The sequence below is a fragment of the Lampris incognitus genome, chromosome 16 (assembly GCF_029633865.1).
Source record: "Lampris incognitus isolate fLamInc1 chromosome 16, fLamInc1.hap2, whole genome shotgun sequence".
Taxonomy (NCBI): domain Eukaryota; kingdom Metazoa; phylum Chordata; class Actinopteri; order Lampriformes; family Lampridae; genus Lampris; species Lampris incognitus.
Window position 1 is genome coordinate 2,282,297 of NC_079226.1, and position 23,293 is coordinate 2,305,589.

A 23,293-nucleotide genomic window follows, 5' to 3' on the forward strand; every position below is an offset into this window, starting at 1 on the left:
TTTGTTCTACAATGAGTATTTCTGGAGTTTTAAGCGAACATACAAACATACACTCTCACTTTTTATATATACGTATACAGTGCATCTGGAAAGTATTCACACCCCTTCACTTCCCCCACATTTTGTTATGTTACAGCCTTATTCCAAAATGGATTAAATTCCTTTTTCCCCTCATCAATCTACACACAATAGCCCATAATGACAAAGTGAAAAAGGTTTTGTAGACATTTTTGCCAATTTATTAAAAATAAAAAACTGAAATATTGCATGTACATAAGTATTCACACCCTTTACTATGACACTCAAGATTGAGCTCAGGTTCATCCTGTTTCCACTGATCATCCTTGAGATGTTTCTACATCTTGGTTGGAGTCCACCTGTAGTAAATTCACTTGATTGGACATGATTTGGAAAGGCACACACCTGTCTGTATAAGGTCCCACTGTTGACAGTGCATGTCAGAGCAGAAACCAAGCCATGAAGTCAAAGGAATTGTCTGTGGACCTCCGAGACAGGATTGTATCGAGGCACAGATCTGGGGAAGGGTACAAAAAAATGTCTACAGCTTTGAAGGTCCCGAAGAGCACAGTGGTCTCCATCATTCATAAACGGCAGAAGTTTGGATCCACCAAGACTCTTCCTAGAGCTGGCCGCCCAGCCAAACTGAGCAATCGGGGGAGAAGGGCCTTGGTCAGGGAGGTGACCAAGAACCCGATGGTCACTCTGACAGAGCTCCAGCGTTCCTCTGTGGAGATGGGAGAACCTTCCAGAAGGACAACCATCTCTGCAGCACTCCACCAATCAGGCCTTTATGGTAGAGTGGCCAGACGGAAGCCTCTGCTCACTAAAAGGCACATGACAGCCCGCTTGGAGTTTGCCAGAAAGCACCTAAAGGACTCTCAGACCATGAGAAACAAGATTCTCTGGTCTGATGAAACCAAGATTGAACTCTTTGGCCTGAATGCCAAACGTCACGTCTGAAGGAAACCAGGCACCTCTCATCACCTTGCTAATACCATCCCTACAGTGAAGCATGGTGGTGGCAGCATCATGCTGTGGGGATGTTCTTCAGCGGCAGGAACTGGGAGACTAGTCAGGATTGAGGGAAAGATGAATGGAGCAAAGTACGGAGAGATCCTTGATGAAAACCTGCTCCAGAGCGCTCAGGGCCTCAGTCTGGGGCGAAGGTTTACCTTTCAACACGACAACGACCCTAAGCACACAGCCAAGACAACGAAGGAGTGGCTTCGGGACTAGTCTGTGAATGTCCTTGAGTGGCCCAGCCAGAGCCCAGACTTGAACCCCATTGAACATCTCTGGAAAAACCTGAAAATAGCTGTGCAGCGACACTCCCCATCTAACCTTACAGAGCTGGAGAGGATCTGCAGAGAAGAATGGGAGAAATACCCCAAATATAGGTGTGCCAAGCTTGTAGCTTCATACCCAAGAAGACTTGAGGCTGTAATCGCTGCCAAGGCTGCCTCAACCAAGTACTGAGTAAAGGGTGTGAATACTTATGTACATGCAATATTTCAGTTTTTTATTTTTAATAAATTTGCAAAAATTTCTACAAAACCTTTTTCGCTTTGTCATTATGGGGTATTGTATGTAGATTGATGGAAAAAAAGGAATTTAATCCATTTTGGAATAAGGCTGTAACATAACAAAATGTGGGCAAAGTGAAGGGGTGTGAATACTTTCCGGATGCACTGTATATATATAAGAAATAGATAAAAACATCCAAAATAGCATCTTTCAAGAACAAGGGCGATGTGCAGAACTGCAGCAACTACAGAGGTATAAAGTTGATCAGCCACAGCATGAAGATATGGGAAAGAGTAATAGAAGCTAGGTTAAGAGGAGGAGAGGTGATGATCAGCGAGCAGCAGTATGGTTTCATGCCATGAAAGAGCACCACAGATGTGATGTTTGCTTTGAGAATATTGATGGAGAAGTATAGAGAAGGTCAGAAGGAGTTACATTGTGTCCTTGTAGATTTAGAGAAAGCATACGACAGGGTGCCGAGAGAGGAGGTGTGGTATTGTATGAGGAAGTCGGGAGTTGCAGAGAAGTATGTAGGAGTGGTGCAGGATATGTATGAGGGAAGTGTGACAGTGGTGAGGTGTGTGGTTGGAATGACAGATGGGTTCAAGGTGGAGGTGGGATTACATCAAGGATCGGCTCTGAACCCTTTCTTGTTTGCAATGGTGATGGACAGGTTGACGGACGAGCTCAGGCAGGAGTCTCCATGGACGATGATGTTTGCGGATGACATTGTGATCTGTAGTGAGAGTAGGGTGCAGGTTGAGGAGAGCCTGGAGAGGTGGAGGTATGCACTAGAGAGAGGAGGAATGAAAGTCAGTAGGAGCAAGATGGAATACATATGCGTGAACAACAGAGAGGACAGTGGAATGGTCAGGATGCAAGGAGTGGAGGTGACGAAGGCGTATGAGTTTAAATACTTGGGGTCAACTGTCCAAAGTAACGGGGAGTTCAGTAGGGAGATGAAGAAGAGAGTGCAGGCAGGGTGGAGTGGGTGGAGAAGAGTGTCAGGAGTGATGTGTGACAGAAGGGTACCAGCAAGAGTTAAAGGGAAGGTTTACAAGATGGTAGTGAGACCAGCTATGTTATATGGTTTGGAGACAGTGGCACTGATGAAAAGACAGGAGGAGGAGCTGGAGGTGGCAGAGATGAAGATGATAAGATTTTCACTGGGAGTGATGAAGAAGGACAGGATTAGGAAGGAGTATATTAGAGGGACAGCTCAGGTTGGACGGTTTGGAGACAAAGCAAGAGAGACAAGATAGAGATGGTGTGGACATGTGTGGAGGAGAGATGCTGGGTATATTGGGAGAAGGATGCTGAATATGGAGCTGCCAGGGGAGAGGAGAAGAGGAAGGCCAAAGAGGAGGTTTATGGATGTGGTGAGGGAGGACATGCAGGTGGCTGGTGTGACAGAGGAAGATGCAGGGGACAGGAAGAGATGGAAAGGGATGATCCGCGGTGGCGCCGCCTAATGGGAGCAGCCGAAAGTAGTAGTAGTTGGTGTTGTATTGTGTAAACACATCATTGCACGTTGCCCGTCTTGGGAGAGAGATCCTCCTCTGTTGCTCTCCCTGAAGTGTCTTCCTATTTTTTCTCCCCGTTAAAGGGTTTTTAGGGAGGTGTTCCTTATCTGATGTGAGGGGGACAGGATGTTGTGTTGCTGTAAAGCCTCTTGAGGAACATTTGTGATATTGGGCCGCTAGACAAATAAAATTGACCTGACTTTAGTTCACTCACAACCCGTCAAAGGCTCAAGCTGATAGTTGATGATGAAGCTGGGGGTGGGGTGGGGGGGCTAGCACCTACACGTCAACATTTGATTGATACGGTCGCTCAGAACTGTCATCAATTTGCAGCTTGGGGCTTCAAGGGAAGGCTAGCAATACAAACTAGTGCTGGTCCAAGCTGCGATGCGTTAACATGACGTAGGAAATCCCTGCTCAGCCCCAGGAGAAAACGAGGAGTAATTGAATTCAGACACATTTCAGACACACTTGAATTTAATCATGAAAAACAAGCTATGATTTTGATTTTGACAGGGCCAGCAGAGAAGGCCCTGATAGCCCACCACTGAATAAACCTCATTTCAAAGGTTGCTATCTTATTACTGGTTGTTTTAATTACAGTCAACAACTTGTTTGGTGCAGTACCTCATGCTAACCTATAGGTTAGCATGAGGTACTGCACAATCCGTTTATAAATGGAGCCACCTGCTGACCTTATGCAAGTCCAAACATCTCGGCATTTGACAGGAATTTTTCTCTAATAAAAGCGGCCTTCGATCTTCCAAGCCATGGATAAATTAGAGGAATTCTGGGTATCCAGTTAAAACTAGTTTTCTTAGACAAGCAGATGTCTGACAAAACCGACTAGAAGATAACCAGCAGTCTGGTTTAGTGACTCTAATCCCGACTCAGCGTGAATGACGAAGTGTTCCTTCAGTGTGAATGAGCAAGAAAAAGCAGGTCGACAGCTTGGGAAGAGCATGAAAACAGGCTTTTATTTCAAATCAAGCATTTTATGGCAACACAGGATCGATTAATGTTCTACCGACAGGAAAGTACTGGACTGGGTTTCCCAACCACAATGGAACAAACTGAACTGAATGTAGAGCAGGATTTGGAAGGCCAGACTCAAGAGGTTTCCAGATGAAGGTCTTTTATTCTCTCAGCTGTGAAATATTGCTTTGAGTGACATATAGGTTTTTTTTTATACCTGATCTGCAGAATCAAAACCACATGAAGTGATGATTGTGGACCAGTAGGAGCTGGAGAGGAGACACCCCGTCTGACTGTGAGGAACAGCATTAGATGAAGCTTCTGTCTTCATGTGAACCATGTAGAAACAGGCATTAACGGATCCAGAAAAACACTTGAATCTGTTCTGTAAAGATGTAGTTCAGACCTGCTTTCAACCTGGAGATGATAAACAGGATCTGAAACAAAGTCCAGCTGTAAATCCATACTGTCTAAAGACCAGACCTGAAGACAAAGTTTAAATCACTTAAATGACTCTCCAGTCCACATACAGACTACAGGAACAGAACACACTTCTCTGGCAGACAGATGTAATGATAAAATTAGCCAAGCCAGTCTCTGTTTAACAGGATGAAGATCTGACATTGGTTCTGTTAAATGAAGGCTTCTTTTAAAGTCAAGAGAAAATGTAGTCAGGCTGAATTCTACCTAGACATCATCCAGAGAGACATGTGCTAGATCTGGATGGAGAAACGCTGATGTTTACGCAGGAACAGAAAATCTAAATTGTGGTGCGGCGGTCTAACAGAAGGTTAGCGCAAACCTGTTGAAAACAGCAAAAGCAAACTAACCAGAGTGTCAGCGCCGTTTCATGTACACAGTGTGGATTTAGGCATGTCTCCGCTCGTAGGGATGCATCTGGATTCAAATCAAACACAGATCAAGATCTCTTCCTGGTCCTGGCTGCTCTACTGTCAGTCTAAACCAGCTCGATCCACCTCCATATGGTTCTGGTCTTTAGGATGCTGTGATCCAGGCTGATGGCTGGGATCATGGCCTAGATGAGGTTCAAGGTCATTGCAGCAATGGCTGTGGCTGCTGGCAGCATGTCATTTCCATTTCCTGCTTGAGTTATTTGGTACTTCCTGTCCCTGGAACAGAAGTTCTGTCATGCCAACTAAAAAACACACACAACCTCCGGCTGGTTCAAAGACAAATGGATAGAGATGGGCAGAGAGACAGACAGGCAGTCTGGCTGAGGAGAATAGGATTTTTGAAGTATAATGTTGGGTTGCATAGCTGTGGTCAGACCAGCGCCACACAGACGGTTTGGCATTTCTTTACCGGTGAATTTACGACCCAAGCCGGCGTCCTCTGGTGTGGCTTTACTCCGATCTCTTCACACCCATTCCAGTCCGACTCAACTCAACATTCAGCATCCAGTGACAGCTGTTTACCTGCTGCATGGGCTGCCAGAGTATGCTATACACACACACACACACACACACACACACACCTCCCTGTTCCCAAATGTTATGTCCATGTTAGGATTCTCTGTGGTCTTTGACCCCATACTATAATCAGAACCACTGAAGCACTGCCTTTGTGGTTTTGCTCAGTCCACTTCAGTCAACACCGGTTCGGTCTAATTGTGCCGGTCCAAATCAGATGAGACTGTCAATCTCCGGATCCAGTCTCTGGGTCAAGCGTCAACGCTGGCCGGTGTAAGCCCGAAACCAGGACGTGACAGAGGCTGCAGCAGAGGAGATCATCCCCCCCGCATTGGCTCCTGGCTGAGAAACCTGCATGGCCGCACTCTGAGAGAGATCCATGGACTGAAAGATGAGAGGAAGACTGGGTTATAACCATTATCATTCTAGCCGCTCTCATCATTACATGGTTAGATTACTAGAACGATATGCTAATTTAAGTCGTAATGTTTAATCACAACAAGTAGGATAACTGAACATTTTTCAACATTACAACTGGGGATTTTCCCAACTAGGAATTGCCGTTTGTCTGAATGTCTCTGGTCTGAGGAAGGAGGTTCTACCTGGGATGGGATGTCACAGAAGCGGGGACTCGGTACCGTCTCCCAGTCCGTCCCCAGGTCCGTCTCCTCATCTGAGACCACCTCATCACCACTCTCCTGGGTTGGACTGGCCGCCTCTGGCTCCACAAACTCCATGGACTCCTCCAGATCAGCATTCACCTCAAACGGACCAGTTCTGATCCAGACCAGAACAGAGAAAAGCCAGGACACAACATTTAAAATATGGAAGGAATGCTGTGAAGACAACAGGGACAAAACTGACACCAAGCTCAGAACTAAGCTTGTGGTGAGTTGCAGTGATATGACTTAAGAGTTTCAGTGTTTGGTAAATTAGCCTAATCCAGAATCCCCATTAGCAGCTAAATGATCATGAAGTGGAGGTCTGTTTTGCACTACAGTTTAGGAACCTGGTGTTAACACTACCAGTGCATTTTAGGATGTGCTGACCGCTGTGAGATGTTGACTCCATAAGAGGAAATCCTCCTTCAGAATGATGCAGATTACATCTGAGCAGAACCTGTTGTAGGAAGTATTAACTGTGTCTTTCTGGGTATGTGTGTCTGTGTTTGTATGGGGGGGGGGGTTAGGTAGCTCACCTGCCCAGGTTCTTGTTGTCGGGTGAGACCAAGAACATGATGTTCCTCAAGGTGTGATGGAGATGGAGCTTCTCACTGTCAACATGCTGGAAACACACACACCAACCATATGATATAGCAATGTGGTAACCATACTGAATGGTCATTCATGTTCACTGTCTCAAACACTAAATATCTCTCTCACTCTCTCTACCTGGGAGAAGCAGAGATGGAGAATGTTGGTGTTGAGTTTGTTGAGCGCTCTGTTGAAACGGTAACGACTCAGGTTCTCGCCACAAAACTCACTGTCAGAGAGACAAATACAGTCAAGGTTAGTCTTCACTTGTCCAGTCTGAACATTCTGCTGTAACCTTCAAGTCAGCTGGTGAAACAGACTCGTCTCGTGGTTTACAGATTAGACATTTCTGACTAGATTTGGTAGTGAATTCTTTGAAGGAAGAAGGAAAGGTTACAGGAGAAACGAATCATTGAGATATGTAGATTATGTGACTAACTCACACACAACCATTCACTATCATTTACAAACCACAAGCTGCATGTCCGGGTAGCATGGTGATCTGTTCCGTTGCCTACCAACACGGGGATCACTGATTCAAATCCCCGTGTTACCTCTGTCTTGGTCGGGCGTCTCTACGGACACAATTGGTTGTGTCTATGGGTAGGAAGCCAGATGTGGGTGCGTGTCCTGGTTGCTGCACTACCACCTCCTCTGGTCGGTCGGAGCACCTGTTCACGGGGGAGGGGGAATAGCGTGATCGTCCGACGCACTACGTCCCCCTGGTGAACCTCCTCACTGTCAGGTGAAAAGAAGCAGCTGGTGACTCCACATGTATTGGAGGAGACATGTGGTAGTCTGCAGCCTGCCCCGGATTAGCAGAGGGAGTGGAGCAGAGACCAGGACGGCTCAGAAGAGTGTGGTAACTGGCCAAGTACAATTGCGGAGAAAAGGGGGAGGGGTCCAAAAAAAAAGAAGGAAAGAAACCACAAGCTGTATACCAAACTTTCATTCATAGTCACCAGTTTTACATGTTTGATAGTCACTACTAGTTTCTGCATTACATGATGAGAAAACATTTTCTCTTCAAAGTGGACGTTCACTCTTCTCAGGTCAAGAGCACCAGCATTTCTTTGGATTCTAAATACATATGACAGTAAATTTGAACATTTTCTCAGCAACCATTTAGAAAATAGAAGGCTGTAAAGAAGCGGTTCCTGTGGAAAAGTGTTTCAGAGGTTCCTGTAGAGAAGTGTTTCAGCGGTTCCTGTAGAGAAGTGTTTTCAGTGGTACCTGTAGAGAAGTGTTTCAGAGGTCTCTCTAGAGAAGTGTTTCAGCGGTTCCTGTAGAGAAATGTTTCAGAGGTTCCTGTAGAGAAGTGTTTCAGCGGTACCTGTAGAGAAGTGTTTCAGAGGTTCCTGTAGAGAAGTGTTTCAGAGGTTCCTGTAGAGATGTGTTTCAGTGGTACCTGTAGAGAAGTGTTTCAGTGGTACCTGTAGAGAAGTGTTTCAGTGGTACCTGTAGAGAAGTGTTTCAGAGGTCTCTCTAGAGAAGTGTTTCAGCGGTTCCTGTAGAGAAATGTTTCAGAGGTTCCTGTAGAGAAGTGTTTCAGCGGTACCTGTAGAGAAGTGTTTCAGAGGTTCCTGTAGAGAAGTGTTTCAGAGGTTCCTGTAGAGATGTGTTTCAGTGGTACCTGTAGAGAAGTGTTTCAGAGGTTCCTGTAGAGATGTGTTTCAGAGGTTCCTGTAGAGAAGTGTTTCAGAGGTTCCCGTAGAGAAGTGTTTCAGTGGTTCCCGTAGAGAAATGTTTCAGTGGTACCTGTAGAGAAGTGTTTCAGAGGTTCCTGTAGAGATGTGTTTCAGTGGTTCCTGTAGAGAAGTGTTTCAGCGGTACCTGTAGAGAAGTGTTTCAGAGGTTCCTGTAGAGAAGTGTTTCAGAGGTTCCTGTAGAGAAGTGTTTCAGCGGTACCTGTAGAGAAGTGTTTCAGCGGTTCCCGTAGAGAAGTGTTTGGGAGGTTCCCGTGGAAAAGTGTTTCAGTGGTACCTGTAGAGAAGTGTTTCAGTGGTACCTGTAGAGAAGTGTTTCAGAGGTCCCTCTAGAGAAGTGTTACAGCGGTTCCTGTAGAGAAATGTTTCAGAGGTTCCTGTAGAGAAGTGTTTCAGCGGTACCTGTAGAGAAGTGTTTCAGCGGTACCTGTAGAGAAGTGTTTCAGAGGTTCCTGTAGAGAAGTGTTTTCAGAGGTTCCTGTAGAGAAGTGTTTCAGCGGTACCTGTAGAGAAGAGTTTCAGAGGTTCCTGTAGAGAAGTGTTTCAGAGGTTCCTGTAGAGAAGTGTTTCAGCAGTACCTGTAGAGAAGTGTTTCAGAGGTTCCTGTAGAGAAGGGTTTTAGAGGTTCCTGTAGAAAAGTGTTTCAGAGGTTCCTGTAGAGAAGTGTTTTCAGAGGTACCTGTAGAGAAGTGTTTCAGGGGTTCCTGTAGAGAAGTGTTTCAGAGGTTGTCTGTGAATGTTCTCATTCATCCAGGTCATGGTTATCCAAAGGAGTTGAATCAAGTGCAACTGGACTTGGTATATATCCGTGAAGACGTTTCGCCTCTCATCCAAGAGGCTTCCTCAGTTCGTGCCTTTCTGACTAGACCAAGCTAGTCTGACTGGCTGGTGATGAGACTCAGAATTTATCCTCTAGGAGTCGTTGTCAGAGCTATTGATATGTGTGGCTCTTTGTGATCCAATGTTTACCAACGCCCGTCGCTAACAGAGCCATAGATATGAGTGGCTCTTTTGTGTACCGATGTTATGGCAAGTGGTCACAAGAGGAGAATAACAGAGGAGAATAATAGAGTACCTACAGAAAGGAGGAACCATTGATCGGATACAATACCACCGTCTCTACCCACAAGATAACATTCCATGCATATATGGACTCCCTAACGTCCGTGGTGGCGTAGCGGTCTAAGCATCGGCTTGGTGTCGATGCAGTTGCCCACTGGGGACTGGGGTTCGCGCCCCGGTCTCGTCAGATCCGACTATGGCCGGACTCGATGAAGCAGCAATCATTGGCAACGCTGTCTTCGGGAGGGGGGCGGAGTCGGCTTGTGTTCGTCATGTGAATGCGTCTCTGTGTGTGTCGGAAAAACAGTGGTTCGGCTTGGATTCGCCTTGTCACGAAAGTGGGGAGGCGCTTTCCTTCGAGACTGCCGGCCGGAGAGATGCAGTTGGCGAACGCATGCAATACGAGGGTGGGTGTTTGAATTAAAATAGGGATCAATTGGCCACTAAATTGGGAGAAAAAAGGGAAAAATCAGAAATAAATTTATAAAAAAAATATATGGACTCCCTAAGATCCATAAAGATGGAGCCCCTCAGGCCCATTGTCAGCAGCATAAACTCGGTCACGTACAACATTGCCAAACATATAACCAACATCTTGACCCCTTTAGTGGGCGAAACACCTCACCATATCCAAAACTCCATTGACTTCGTGGACAAGGTCCAAGGCGTAAAACTGGAACCGGATGAAACCATGGTATCCTACGACGTGACCTCGTTATTCACCTGCATCCCAACCATGGAGGCTTTGGAAACTGTGAGGCAAAGTTTGCTACGGGACGACACTCTCCACGATAGGACCAACCTCAGCCCAGACCAGATTTGCCAACTACTGGACCTTTGCCTGAACATCACATATTTCCAATTCAGGGGCCAGTTTTACAGACAGAAACAAGGCTGTGCAATGGGCTCACCAGTATCGCCCATTGTGGCCAACTTATATATGGAAGAGGTAGAACACAGGGCCCTGAACTCCTTCAGAGTAACACCTCCGACCCACTGGTTCAGATATGTGGGCGACACATGGGTCAAAATCCAAACACAAGAGGTGCAAGCGTTTACCAAACACATCAACTCGGTGGACAAGAACATTAAGTTCAAAAGGGAAGATGTAAAGAACAACAGTTTGCCCTTCTTGGACTGTGACGTCCACATTGGGGAAGACAGGAGCCTCCACATTGGGGTTTAAGGAAACCTACACACACAGACCAATATCTACTTTTCGACTCACACCACCCGCTGGAACACAAACTGGGCGTCATCAGAACTCTGCAACACAGAGCTGACAATGTGCCCAGCAGCACTCAGGCCCAACGAGAAGAACACAAACACCTGAGGGGAGCTTTAAAAACCTGCGGCTACCCCAGTTGGACCTTTGTGAAAACTGCAACACGTTCCAGAAAGACCAACCAGGTGAGCAACGAAGAGAAAAGGAACAGAAGGAAGAGCACAGTCATCCCGTATGTTTCTGGGGTCTCCGAGAAACGCAGGAGAATTTTTAACAAACAACGCATCCCGGTATACTTCAAACCCAACAACACACTCCGACAAAGACTGGTTCATCCCAAAGACCGTGTACCACACACCCGGAACAGCAATCTGGTGTATGCCGTACAATGCAATGAGGATTGCACTGACCTATACATAGGAGAAACCAAACAACCACTACACAAACGGATGGCCCAACACAGGAGGCCAAACTCCTGAGGACAAGACTCAGCAGTCTATCTACACCTAAAGGAGAAGAGACACTCCTTCCAGGACAGCAACGTACACATTTTGGACAGGGAAGATAGATGGTTTGAAAGAGGGGTGAAGGAAGCCATCTATGAGAAACTGGAAAAACCATCCCTCAACAGAGGAGGAGGTCTGCGACACCACCTATCTCCCACTTACAATGCCGTCCTTTCATCTCTACCCAGGAGACTCAAGAAGCCTAGCCTCCAAGAACAACAGTCGCTCACTAACGGCTCCAACCACTCTCATGACCACTGAACAACGAAGTCGAAATTAACACCCCCAACGACTGTCGCTGCTAAACAAATGCAAATCAATAGCTCCGATGGCGACGGGCCGGCTGGACATCGGTACACAAAAGAGCCACTCATATCTATGGCTCTGTTAGCGACAGGCGTTGGTAAACATCGGGACACAAAGAGCCACGCATATCAATAGCTCTGACAACAACTCCTAGAGGATGAATTCTGAGTCTCATCACCAGCCAGTCAGACTAGCTTGGTCTAGTCAGAAAGGCACGAACTGAGGAAGCCTCTTGGATGAGAGGCGAAATGTCTTCACGGATATATACCAAGTCCAGTTGCACTTGATTCAACTCCTTTGGATGTTTCAGCGGTACCTGTAGAGAAGTGTTTCAGCGGTACCTGTTGCAGAGTTTCTTGGGGAGGTTGACGTCAAGGATGTGTGAGAGAATGTTAGCTAGCTGTGTAGCGTAGCACAACGCGGCGCTGATGGTGTGGGCTGGGTTGATGTGGTCCAACTCTACAGCCAACACATATGTGTACACACACACACACACACACACACACACACACACACACACACACACACACACACACACACACATAAGCAATGCATTAGAAAGACTGAGTTGATGTGTAACAGTAAAATCTGAGAGTGAAGGATTTGGGAGTCCTGTACATCTGGGCTGCCCTAACTGGGACCCGCGGGCCAAAGTTGGCCCGCCACAAAGTTCTATTTGGCCTGCCAGATGTTTCTAGTAAAAAAATAAAATAAAAAGATAATAATAAAAATTAAAAAGAAAATACATTTGTCAAAGATTGGATTAGAACTCACTAAGGGAACTTGGATCTTAACATGAATGTTAATGGGAACTTGGATCTTAACATGAATGTTAATGTTACAATATAATAGGCGTTTGCTTTTGGCCCACCATTAAGTTTCAGTTTTGGCCCTCCGAGGGAAAAAGTTTGGGCATCCCTGCTGTACATGTTTCTGTTTGGTCAGTGATTTATATTCCGGCAGCTCTTTGTGCAGTCATCCCATTCTGCTGTCACCAGGTTCTCTAATTCAGAAGTACTTTCAATCACAGCAGAACAAGACTGAACTCCCACATGACCAACATTACACTCACCTGGCCCCTGGCTGCTGCTCTTCTCCTCCACCCAGCTATAGTAGGCAGAGCAGTCTCCGTTGCTCGGCAACGTAACAGGCGGCCCGGTGATGCTGATGCTGGTTTCACCATTCTGGTCATCCCAAATCCAGCGGCCGGACAGGTAGGTGGTCCGCCGAGCTTCAGCCAATTCGTTCACCGTGCTGGAGGTCAACGTGAGGTCACTATCTGCCACCACATCCGCAGGGTCTCTGAGGGACACACGCAGGGGCTGACCGCTGTTAGAATGTCACTTATTTTCCAATGTCACAATACAGCTCTGGGTTTTTTCTTTTTATCAACCACATGAATGACAATCATCACTTCCTAAACATCTGCTTGTTTGACTGAAACCCTGTAAACAACGTGAGGGACCAACCCTGACGGAAGCTTTTTCACTCATACGTTTTCTTTTAACACCAGAACGAGCAGGACTTCACTCCTACCTAAAACCACCATGGGCGGTCAACATGATGGCCGGTGTTTAAACTCTATATTCTGTCAAGATAAATATCCAGTTGAGATATTAATGCGTTACATATGTTAGTGTGTCTGTTATGAAACTAACTGACACATTTTAACAACTTTAATACTATTTTTAAACCAATTTAAAATGGCCGCTGTCCAACGCCTGTAAATACTGCAGCGCCTTGGTGGTAGTCACGGTGCGTCTAACAGACATGTTGGACATCATCACACATCAAGTTGAGACTATTTGTCTGCACTGGAGGACGCTAGTGTGTTTCTAGGACACAGCAACGAACTTCACACAGGAAATGATGCCACCAACACACGTCATAAATACTGACATGATGCACATCATCACGCACACATTACGAGTCGGTCATTTTGACCGCTCCTGGTTGTTTTAGGTAGATCTTATCGTAACTTTTATGTGCAATTGATCCAACACTCATTTTAAATATGCAACTTTAGGAGCATTCAGGGAGCGGCAGGTCTGTATCTTTTTATTTTCACAAAGTTATTAAACTTTGAAAATCCAAAACGGTCATAATGACGTGTTGGTCGTTCTAGTCACGTTTATGTTATGTCCAAGCAAACATCAACACATCAAGTCAAACTGCCGGTCATGTGAAGGATAATTCTGGATGTATGCCTGTGTTGCAACTTCTGCTTTGATTAAGATGCTACAGCTACATGACTCATAATGTTGTGCCGTTCTCCCGTGTGTGTGTGTGTATACCTGCTGCCCTGCTTCTCCTCCTGTGTGGGGAAGATGTAAGTGTTGAGCTCTCGGATGTGTTCCCGGCGGACCTGAGCCAGTTGATCCAGACGGGCCTGTAGGTCGCGGCCTCTCTTTTCCAGGACCTCCCCAAGACGCTGGATGTGGCGCTCCATCTTGTCCCGTTTCTCCTGGTGCCGTCCAGCTCGCCGCTGCAGCCTCTGGCTCTCCTCCTGAGAGCGGAGGAGCAGCTCCTTACCTAAGGAGGAAGAGGAAGGATAGTTGGATAGATTTATTAGTCCTTTAGTAAATTCATGGTGTGCCATACAGTAATGTAATGGTCAGACCAACAAACAGAACACCTCAACATTATTTATTCATTCATTCATTCATTCATCATCAGCCGCTTCTCCGGGGTCGGGTCGCGGTGGCAGCAAGCTAAGTAGGGCACTCCAGACGTCCCTCCCCCAGCAACACCGTCCAGCTCCTCCTGGGGGATCCCAAGACGTTCCCAGGCCAGATTGGACATGTAGTCCCTCCAGCAAGTTCTGGGTCTACCCCGGTGTCTCCTCCCAGTTGACCATGCTCAGTAAACCTCCAAAGGAAGGCGCCCAGGAGGCATCCTAATCAGATGCCCGAACCACCTCAACTGGCTCCTTTCAACGTGAAGGAGCAGCGGCTCTACTCCGAGCTCCCTCTGGATGTCCGAGCTCCTCACCCTATCTCTAAAGCCGAGCCCAGACCCCCTACGGAGGAAACTCATTTCAGCCGCTTGTATCCGCGATCTCACCCTTTCAGTCACTACCCAAAGCTCATGACCATAGGTGAGGGTTGGAACGAAGATTGACTGGTAAATTGAGAGCTTTGCCTTCCAGCTCAGCTCCCTCTTCACAACAACGGTCTGGTATAACGTCCACATTACTGCTGATGCTGCACCAATCTGCCTGCCAATCTCCCACTCCATCCTACCCTCACTCGTGGACAAGACCCCGAGATACTTGAACTCCTTCACTTGAGACAACAACTCATCCCCAACCCCGGAGGGAGCAATCCACCATTTTCTGGTAGAGAACCATGGCCTCAGACTTGGAGGTGCTGATTCTCATCCCAGCCATTTCACACTCAGCTGCAAACTGCCCCAGTGCGCACTGGAGGTCGTGTTCTGATGAAGCCAACAAAACCACAACATTATCACAGACCTATACACCACACATCACCACAGTGCTCTACATAAAAGGTGCAGCATTCTCAGCATCCTCACACACACGGGTTGCGTTGTTGTTTCAGTTCGTGCAGCAATGCATTACTGGTAGGCATGACTGATGTATGAGCCCAGCTGGTTCAGAGGGATGGCATCCCATACCGACTGCCTGATGGTAACAGCTCGTACCCGCTAAAGACAGGATGTGATACATCTCTAATTATCGCCTGTCCTTTCCTCACCATGCGAGACTCACAAGTCATCATCATGCAATGTGATTGGACAACAGGCTGGATGAGAACTTGGAGATGCTGACCTTTAGCCAAAACATCACAACTTCAAACTGAAAGTAATCTTGTTGTGCACATCGAAAACTTTGCTGATCAGCTTCCTGTAACATCCACAGATTAACATGAAAACAAATGTGTGAGTGTATTATAATAATGGTAATAACAGTAATAACAACCATTACATGTACGTATGTAGTGCTTTACTTAGACACCCAAAGGCCTTCACGGTGAAGGAGGAAACTCACCTCAACCACCACCAATATGTAGCACCACCTGGGTGATGCATGGCAGCCATTTTGTGCCAGAACGCTCACCATACATCAGCTTGAGGTGAAGAGGGAGGAAACATTGAGCCACTTACATGGGGGATGATGAGGTGGGCAGGTGCAGAGAGCCAGGTTGGGAATGTTGCCAAGACACCAGGGAACCCCCTACTCTTTGTGATAAGTGCCATGGGATCTTTAATGACTACAGTGAGTCAGGACCTCGTTTTAACATCTCACCTGAAGGATGGCATCTCCTACAGCACAGTGTCCCCGTCACTGCACTGGGGCACTGGGATTTGATATTTGTTGTTGTTTTGGTTTTTTTTTATTAGGACCAGAGGGGTTTGTAAGTATGAGGGGTTCAAGTTGTAGGAGCCATCCAGAAGACAATCCTTTAGCTGGATGTCCCATGGAGCCACCCAGAAACCGACTCGTCTGTCTGAAGTTGTGTCTGTTAACCATACAAGCCTGTGTAGCAGGTACTCAGCCATTTCCTTCTGGCTTGATTACTTGTCTGGCTATGGAGTGACGGTGGCTCCTATAACTGTCTTTAATCATTTGATCCAGACTGACTCACCGGTCTTCACCTCCTCACAGCCCCACGAGATCGCCTCCTTCAGCTGCTCGATCTTCATCCTACAGGACATGATCTTCCATTTCTGGTAGGAACGAAATGCTCTGATGTTACCATGACAGCCGTCCCAAACGAAGAAAATGAAATTGGAATATTTTCAAACATCATTGAAGTTACTTTTATTTAGATTACATTCCGAAGTGCAACATAAGCTGAACATATGTTAAACAGGTTTAATGTGAGTTCCAGTACAGTGCACGAAGATGGTACTCCAGAAGGGTTTATCTCATGGCTGTACAAAGCAAGGGTATTGACTCAATGCCCTGATGTGCTTTATGATGATAATACATATTAAAAGTGGTATAGAGTGATCTTCCTGAAGCCTGACTTACCATCTGATCGGCCTGTAGCTTCTTGTCCATGGCTGTGATGACCCTGAGTTCAGAGAGAGAGAGAGAGAGAGAGGAGAGCTTACTAACCCCCAAGTTTGTTTTTGTTTTTTTTAAAACGAGGTTTTTTCGTGTTTTCTGTGGGGATCTTTTTTATTTATTATTTATTTATCCTTTACTTAGCCAGGAAGGTCCCATTGAGATACAAGATCTCTTCTTCCAGGGAGTCTTAGTCAACACGGCAGCACAAGCAGTTCCACATAAAAACCAATTTCACATGATAGAACACACACAGTACATAAAAGCTACACAAGAGAAAAAGTAAAAGAAGAGAGGCATACAGGCCATGCCGGCGACATCCATGACACAGTCCACCTCAAGTCGAGGATTATGTAAAACCGCAACATGTTTCCTTCAGGGCAGTTTGCAAGACCTTTAAAAATACTCAGAGTGGGGGCATCTGGGTAGTGTAGCGGTCTATTCCGTTGTCAACCAATACGGGATCTCTGGTTCAAATCCCTGTGTTACCTCCGGCGTGGTCGGGCATCCCTGCAGACACAATTGGCTGTGTCTGCAGGTGAGAAGCCAGATGTGGGTAAGAGTGGGATAATTGGCTATGTTCAATTAGGGAGGGGGGAAAAAGTACTCAGAGAGCTGAGTGCTTCTAAGGTAATGGTATTCTGCAACTCAGTCCATGATCAAGGTGCATAAAGGGAGAAATCAATTTTACCAAGCTCTGAGTGCACCCTGGGGACATTGAAAAGAATTCGAGTAGTAGCTCTAGTGCTATAGTTACAGTGCCTTGCAAAAGTATTCAACCCCCACATATAATACTTTGTAGAGTACCCTTTGGCTGCAATAACAGCCATGATTCTCTTGGGGTAAGTACATACAAGCTTTGCACATTCTTCTGGAGTAATTTTTGCCCATTCTTCTTGGCAGAATTTGTACAGGTCTTGCGGGTTGGTTGGATGGTGCCTCTGGACTGCAACTTTCAGTCTGTGCCACAGATTTTTAAAGGGGTTGAGGGCCGGTCTTTGACTTCGCCACTCCAAAACGTTAACCTTTTTGTTGCTGAGCCATGCCATTGTTGCTTTAGCCTTGTGCTTAGGGTCATTGTCCTGCTGGAAGGTGAACCTTCTCCCAAGCTTCAGTTTTATGGCAGACTGCAACAGGTGTTCTTCCAATGTTTCCCTGTATTTAGCTCCATCCATTCTTCCCTCAATGTGAACAAGGTCCCCAGTGCCTGCAGAGGAAAAGCAACCCCATAGCATTATACTGCCGCCGCCATGCTTCACTGTAGGGAGGGTGTTTTTTAGGGTATGAGCAGTGTTGGGTTTACACCACACATAACGCTTTGAGTTTTGGCCAAAAAGCTCCACTTTCATCTCATCTGACTACAAAACCTTTACCCACATCCTAACCGGGTCTCTCTCATACTTGGTAGCAAACTCCAAGCGTGCTTCTATATGCATAGTTTTGAGCAACGGCTTCTTTCTTGCCACCCTCCCATACAGGCCAGATTTATGGAGAGCCGTGATATGGTTGACTCATGCACATTTACTCCAGTTTCAGCCACTGACCTCTGGAGCTCCTTCAGAGTGATTGCAGGATCATGTGTGGCGTTCCTCATCAGCCCACGTCTTGCTCGGACACTTAGCTTTGAGGGACGGCCTGTCCTCCAAAGCGTCTGGGTGGTGTGATGCAGCTTCCACTTTCTCCACTTTCTGACAATGGATCCAACAGTGTTCCGTGGGACAGCCACACACTTGGATATTGTTTTGTGTCCCTTTCCCACCTTCTGCATTTTAATCACTCTGTCTCTTACTTCAGTATTCTGCTGCTCTGTCTTCATGTTCCGATGGCGTTCACGCCCGGCTACTGAACTTTACCCAGAGTGCTTTTATACCCAGAAACCAGACCGGTACTTTAATATCTTACAGGTGCACACTAGTTATGTCCAACTGTGTTTACCTGAGTTTGTTTTAGGAATAATTTGCCATTTGTGTAAACTTGGAGCTTTCGCAGCACAAGGGGTTGAATACTTATGCAAGCACTATGTTTTAATTTATTAATAAAAAGTCAGCAAAACATAACTTATTTTGGCTTTGGGACCATGCTGTTAGAGCTTATGGGTTCACAAAAATGACAGGATAAAAGGTTGGAGATAGAAGTAGGTAGTAGGGGTTGCACAGACTAGTCGACTTTACTGCTCTGTGAGAACGCTTTAACCTTGACATGGACTAGTCGCTGATCACGTGATCATGACATTAACAACATGGACGCCTCAGAGAAGACAACAGCTAAGGAGCCTGGTGGCGGGTCATTGCAGCAAACCAGTAGTGGTACATCAGGTATGTGGAAATACTTCACTAAAGATGAAACCTGTACTACTACCACCTGCAAAATATACAAGTCTGTTCTGAAATACAACAAAAGTACAAGTGCCATGCATACTCATCTAAAACGGCATCCGCTAACGCTAGCTGCTGAGGAACCCACAGGGTTATTAGTTTTCTTTGGTTTGGCCCAGGCAGCATCTTTGTCTAATAAAAGAGGCAGTAGATTCAATAAACCAAGGGTTGTCTTTTCCACTTATCCTGAATCTTCTAAAAGGGGCGTATTTATCACGTACAGAACAGAAAGTGGGTTTAAAATAATCCCAAGATAGGTCAACATCGGCCATTTGTGAGACAATATCCAAGTCACTGTTATAAAGATTGTGCAAAAGGTCCTCTTCGTTAAAATGTTTGTCTTTCATAGATACAACGTTGTTTAGTCCTGGGAATCTTGCAGTTTATCGCATTGACAAGTGCACAGTGATCATTAACATCATTAGAAAAAGCTCCAACCACAGAAAATCTGTGGCGTACGTTGTTAAAATAAGATCAAGTAGCGTGGATTTAACCAGATCTTTTTGGTTTGACCGGGTTGGCAAGTTTATTAGTTGTACCAGACAAAGAGAGTCACAAATGTCCTAGAATGGGTCTGAGGATGGCAATAAACAGTCCCAGTTTAGGTCTCCAAGTAAAACCAACTCTGATTTAGACCAACTGTGAAGAAGGTCGGTAAGTGAAGTGGCCACTTCACTTGAAGCTGATGGCCGGTGGTAACATTCGACCACAATAATATCTGAGCCATTTAGGAGGGATCATTTTAATTACCAAGAGTTCAGAGCAGTTTGGTTTGCTGATGGACTGGATGCAAGTGCGGTTTAATTTAGATTTGACAAAAACTGCAATACCTCCTCCTTTTTTGATGCAGTCTGTTCTAAAGACAATATACCCCTCAATATTAATCATGTCATTTGTGACTGACTTTTTTAACCATGTCTCAGAAAAGACCATGATGTTGGAGTCAGTCGAGTAAGCCCATATTCTTATTAGGTCCATTTCATTTACCAGACTGCATACATTGAGAGGAAAAAGCCGTAGTCTGTTTCTGGTTTTAAACTCCTCTGGTGTTTGAAGCTGCGTCAGCACTGGGCCTGGATTAGGTTGGATATTACCCGATAGTAAGAGCAAAAGGAGGACAAACCAGTTTCTCCTCGCTGGACCATCAGCCCAACTTCCGTTGCAGGTGAGTGCCGCATAGGGAGATGGCCTCCCACTCCCCCAGGACCATAGGCAGCACAAACCTGGTGGTGCCTCCCCTGGAGAGAAGGACAACCGAGAAGAAAGGCCCTTGACGAGCAGCTGAGTCATCATAACAGGGTCTCTGGCTGATTCCAGGGAGGTCACAGTGCGTGGGGTAAGCCAAAGACAAAGCGCAGGTGTATTTTGCCTGTCCTCAGCATCGGGGGACACGCCAATCGCAGGAATCTGCAATGCCAGGTAGCCGAACACGTAGAGCCGCAGAGAAGACGTCCACATGTTGGGGCAGGTTCATGACAAAACCAATGAATGCGCCAGGAGATGCGCGGAAGGACTTAGTAGGTATGTGAAAGAGGCAGCACCCAACATCAGAAAGGAAATATTAGGCATAAAACTGGACAGGGGACCGGACCGGACAGTACAGCCCTACACACAAGCCGCCATCTTGAAACGATATTACAAAAAGCTAGTTACAGAAGTTGCCATATAAGTTTTCTTGTAGTGTTTGTACCTTTGTTGAAGCTGTTCCTTCTCATCTTTCAGCTTTTTCAGCCTCTCCAGTTTCTCAGTGTACCTTTGGAGAAAAGAGAGCAACAGTAAGTTAAACGAGGAGAAGGTAAGTGGAGGTCACATTCTCACACCTGGTTCCAGGCCAGGACGAACCCGTCAGACCCCGCAGCGCGGACGGGCAGCGGTACTCTTTACCGGAGCAAATCTTCTAGGAATTCTGGAGCGGCCAAAGCGGCGGACCGCTAAAATAAGCTGCGGGGCGACATGAGCCGCTTATTCTGGGCTTCACATGCTGGGCAACGTGAGAGGAGCGTCCTGCAGCCCCAAACTGGGTCACTCCTGGAAACCCAATCATGACTCTTACCATTATTTACCATAATTAAGATTACAGCTACAGCCAGGGCTGCGCACGAGGGGGGCTAAATAACGACGAAACAAACGAAGCACGGAACCGCACGGAACCGCAGGTCACCAGGTGCAAAGATCGGCTGCCGGCCCCGCCGGTCATCCGGACAACGGCTCATCGGAGCCCCGAACCTCGGCCTACCTCTCCGGGTTCCTCCCGTCGATGTAGACGAAGTCTCCCGTCTGGACGCAGCGGGCGCAGGTCAGCCTCCGCCTGGACGTGTTGCAGAGGGGACACCGCTCCACCGCTACGTACAGACCCTCCGCGTCGTCCACCGACTCCGCCATAGCCCCCCCGGGGGCGCCGAGGTGGTGGTGGCAGCGGAGAGCGGGCCGCCCGGCGGCCTTGTTGGAGCAGGGAAGCCCCTCGCCGGGTCCCGCGGCTCTGACGCGGCCTCCCGCTGAAGACGCCATGGAGCTCCCTGGTGCGCTACCGTTAGCTCGCACTTAATAAACTAGTCCCAACAAACTACTACACACCTTCCATCGCTTCAGGGCTTCCATGGCGGTGTTTTGATGTAGTCCTGTTTACAGACCGTCACATCGGAACAACAAGAGTTTTGTCGGACGAACAGCGTCGCTCCGCTTCCGGCCCGGTGACGTCATCTGTTTACGTATTGACGCAACGGTTGGGCGGAGTCACCCTCGGCCTCGGCTCGGCCTCGGCTCGGCCTCGGCTCCGGCCCGGCCCCGGCTCAGGCTCAGGCTCAGGCTCGGCCTCGGCTCGGCCCCGGCCCGGCCCCGGCTCAGCCTCGGCTCAGCCTCGGCTCAGCCCCGGCCCGGCCCCGGCTCAGGCTCAGGCTCAGGCTCGGCCTCGGCTCGGCCCCGGCCCGGCCCCGGCTCAGCCTCGGCTCAGCCCCGGCTCAGCCCCGGCCCAGCCCCGGCTCAGCCCCGGTTCAGCCCCGGCGCAGCCCGCAGCACACCGAGTGCACGTCGTTCCGGGCTGTAAGAAAGGAGGAGAGTGGTCATATAAACGGGGTTTTTCATTTGAAAGGAGGAGAGTGGTCATATAAACGGGGTTTTTCATTTGAAAGGAGGAGAGTGGTCATATAAACGGGGTTTTTCATTTTCAGTTGAAAAGACAAAGACAATGTTATTTGCAAGTAAAAAATTAGTAATGAGCGGAAACTAAAATTCTATAACCCAGAATTGGATGGAGTGAGACATCTTGAGTTTTTAGGGTTATGGTTTGATGAAGTCCTTACATGAGCTGTAAATATTCAGAAAATAGTAGACAAAAGTAAGAAAGTACTACATGTAATGAGTTCTTTAAACTTCTGTGTGGACTGCATTGTCCCTGAAAAGAGTGTCCATTGTTATTCAAATAACAAGCCATGGGTAACGAAGGACAGCAAAGCCATCCTGAGTGAAAAGAAGAGGGCCTTTCCGGCTGGCGATAAGGAGGAGGTGAGAAAATCCAAGGGGACCTTAAAGTGAGAATCAGGGAGGCCGAAGATAGTTACAGGGGGAAGTTGGAGCAGAAACTCCAACAGAACAACATGAGAGAGGTCTGGAGTGCTATGAAGACCACCACTGGTTTCAGGCCGACTGGCAGCAGAGCAGTTGAGGGCAGCTTGGACAGAGCCAACGAATTTAAGGTGTTCTTTAATAGATTTGACACAATGACCACTCCCCCCCCCCCCGTCTCATCTGTTGCCTGCCTTCATCAACCATCAACTTCACTGCCCCTCCCTCCCCCTCCTCCTCCTCCTTACATCTCCATAGCCTCCAGTGGGGGCCCCACTCTCCCCCCTCCCCCCTGGGTTCCCGGACTAATGGCCCTCTCCAACCTGACGACCCCCCCCTCCCCCACCTGTAACACCTACAGTGTGCTTCACAGTTGACCATGTCAGAGGACAGTTGATGAGACTTCACACAAGCAAGCCCGGATGGTGTTAGCCCCAGGGTGCTCAAAGCCTGTACCCCCCAGTTATGTAGAGCGCCTCACCATGTCTTCAACATGAGCCTAAGACTTCAAACGGTCCTCGTACTGTGGAAGACGTCCTGCCTCGTTCCTGGGCCTAAAACACTGCATCACAGTGACTCCAAGGACTACAGACCGGTAGCATTGACCCCCCCCCCCATATTATGAAGACCCTGGAAAGGCTGGAGCAGCTTTGGCCCATGGTCAAGCCACACTTAGACCCCCTCCAGTTCGCCTACCGGTCCCAACTGGGAGTTGAGGATGCCATCATTTACCTGCTTAACTGTGCCTACGCCCAGCGGGATACGCCAGTGAGCACTGCAGGGTCATGTTCTTT

General features: G+C 47.4%; 1 protein-coding gene across 2 annotated transcripts; it reads right to left on the reverse strand.

The window, feature by feature from the left end:
• Positions 1 to 4,024: 4,024 nt before the first annotated feature.
• Positions 4,025 to 21,621, reverse strand: atg14 (autophagy related 14). 2 transcript variants are annotated; one of them, XR_008811717.1, is made up of 12 exons: positions 21,175 to 21,621; positions 20,629 to 20,691; positions 16,528 to 16,570; positions 16,139 to 16,220; positions 13,826 to 14,063; positions 12,604 to 12,833; positions 11,873 to 11,990; positions 6,865 to 6,955; positions 6,672 to 6,757; positions 6,076 to 6,250; positions 4,874 to 5,857; positions 4,025 to 4,480 (listed from the first exon to the last, which is right to left on the reverse strand). XR_008811717.1 is itself a non-coding variant. In XM_056295760.1 (11 exons), exons 1-11 carry the CDS (start codon positions 21,444 to 21,446, stop codon positions 5,732 to 5,734), a joined length of 1,524 nt encoding a protein of 507 aa, XP_056151735.1. In that variant the 5' UTR covers positions 21,447 to 21,621; the 3' UTR covers positions 4,025 to 5,731. The 2 variants fall into 2 exon arrangements, 1 of the variants encoding a protein (XP_056151735.1); XM_056295760.1 differs by having other exon boundaries at positions 4,025 to 5,857.
• Between the last annotated feature and the right edge of the window lie 1,672 nt (positions 21,622 to 23,293).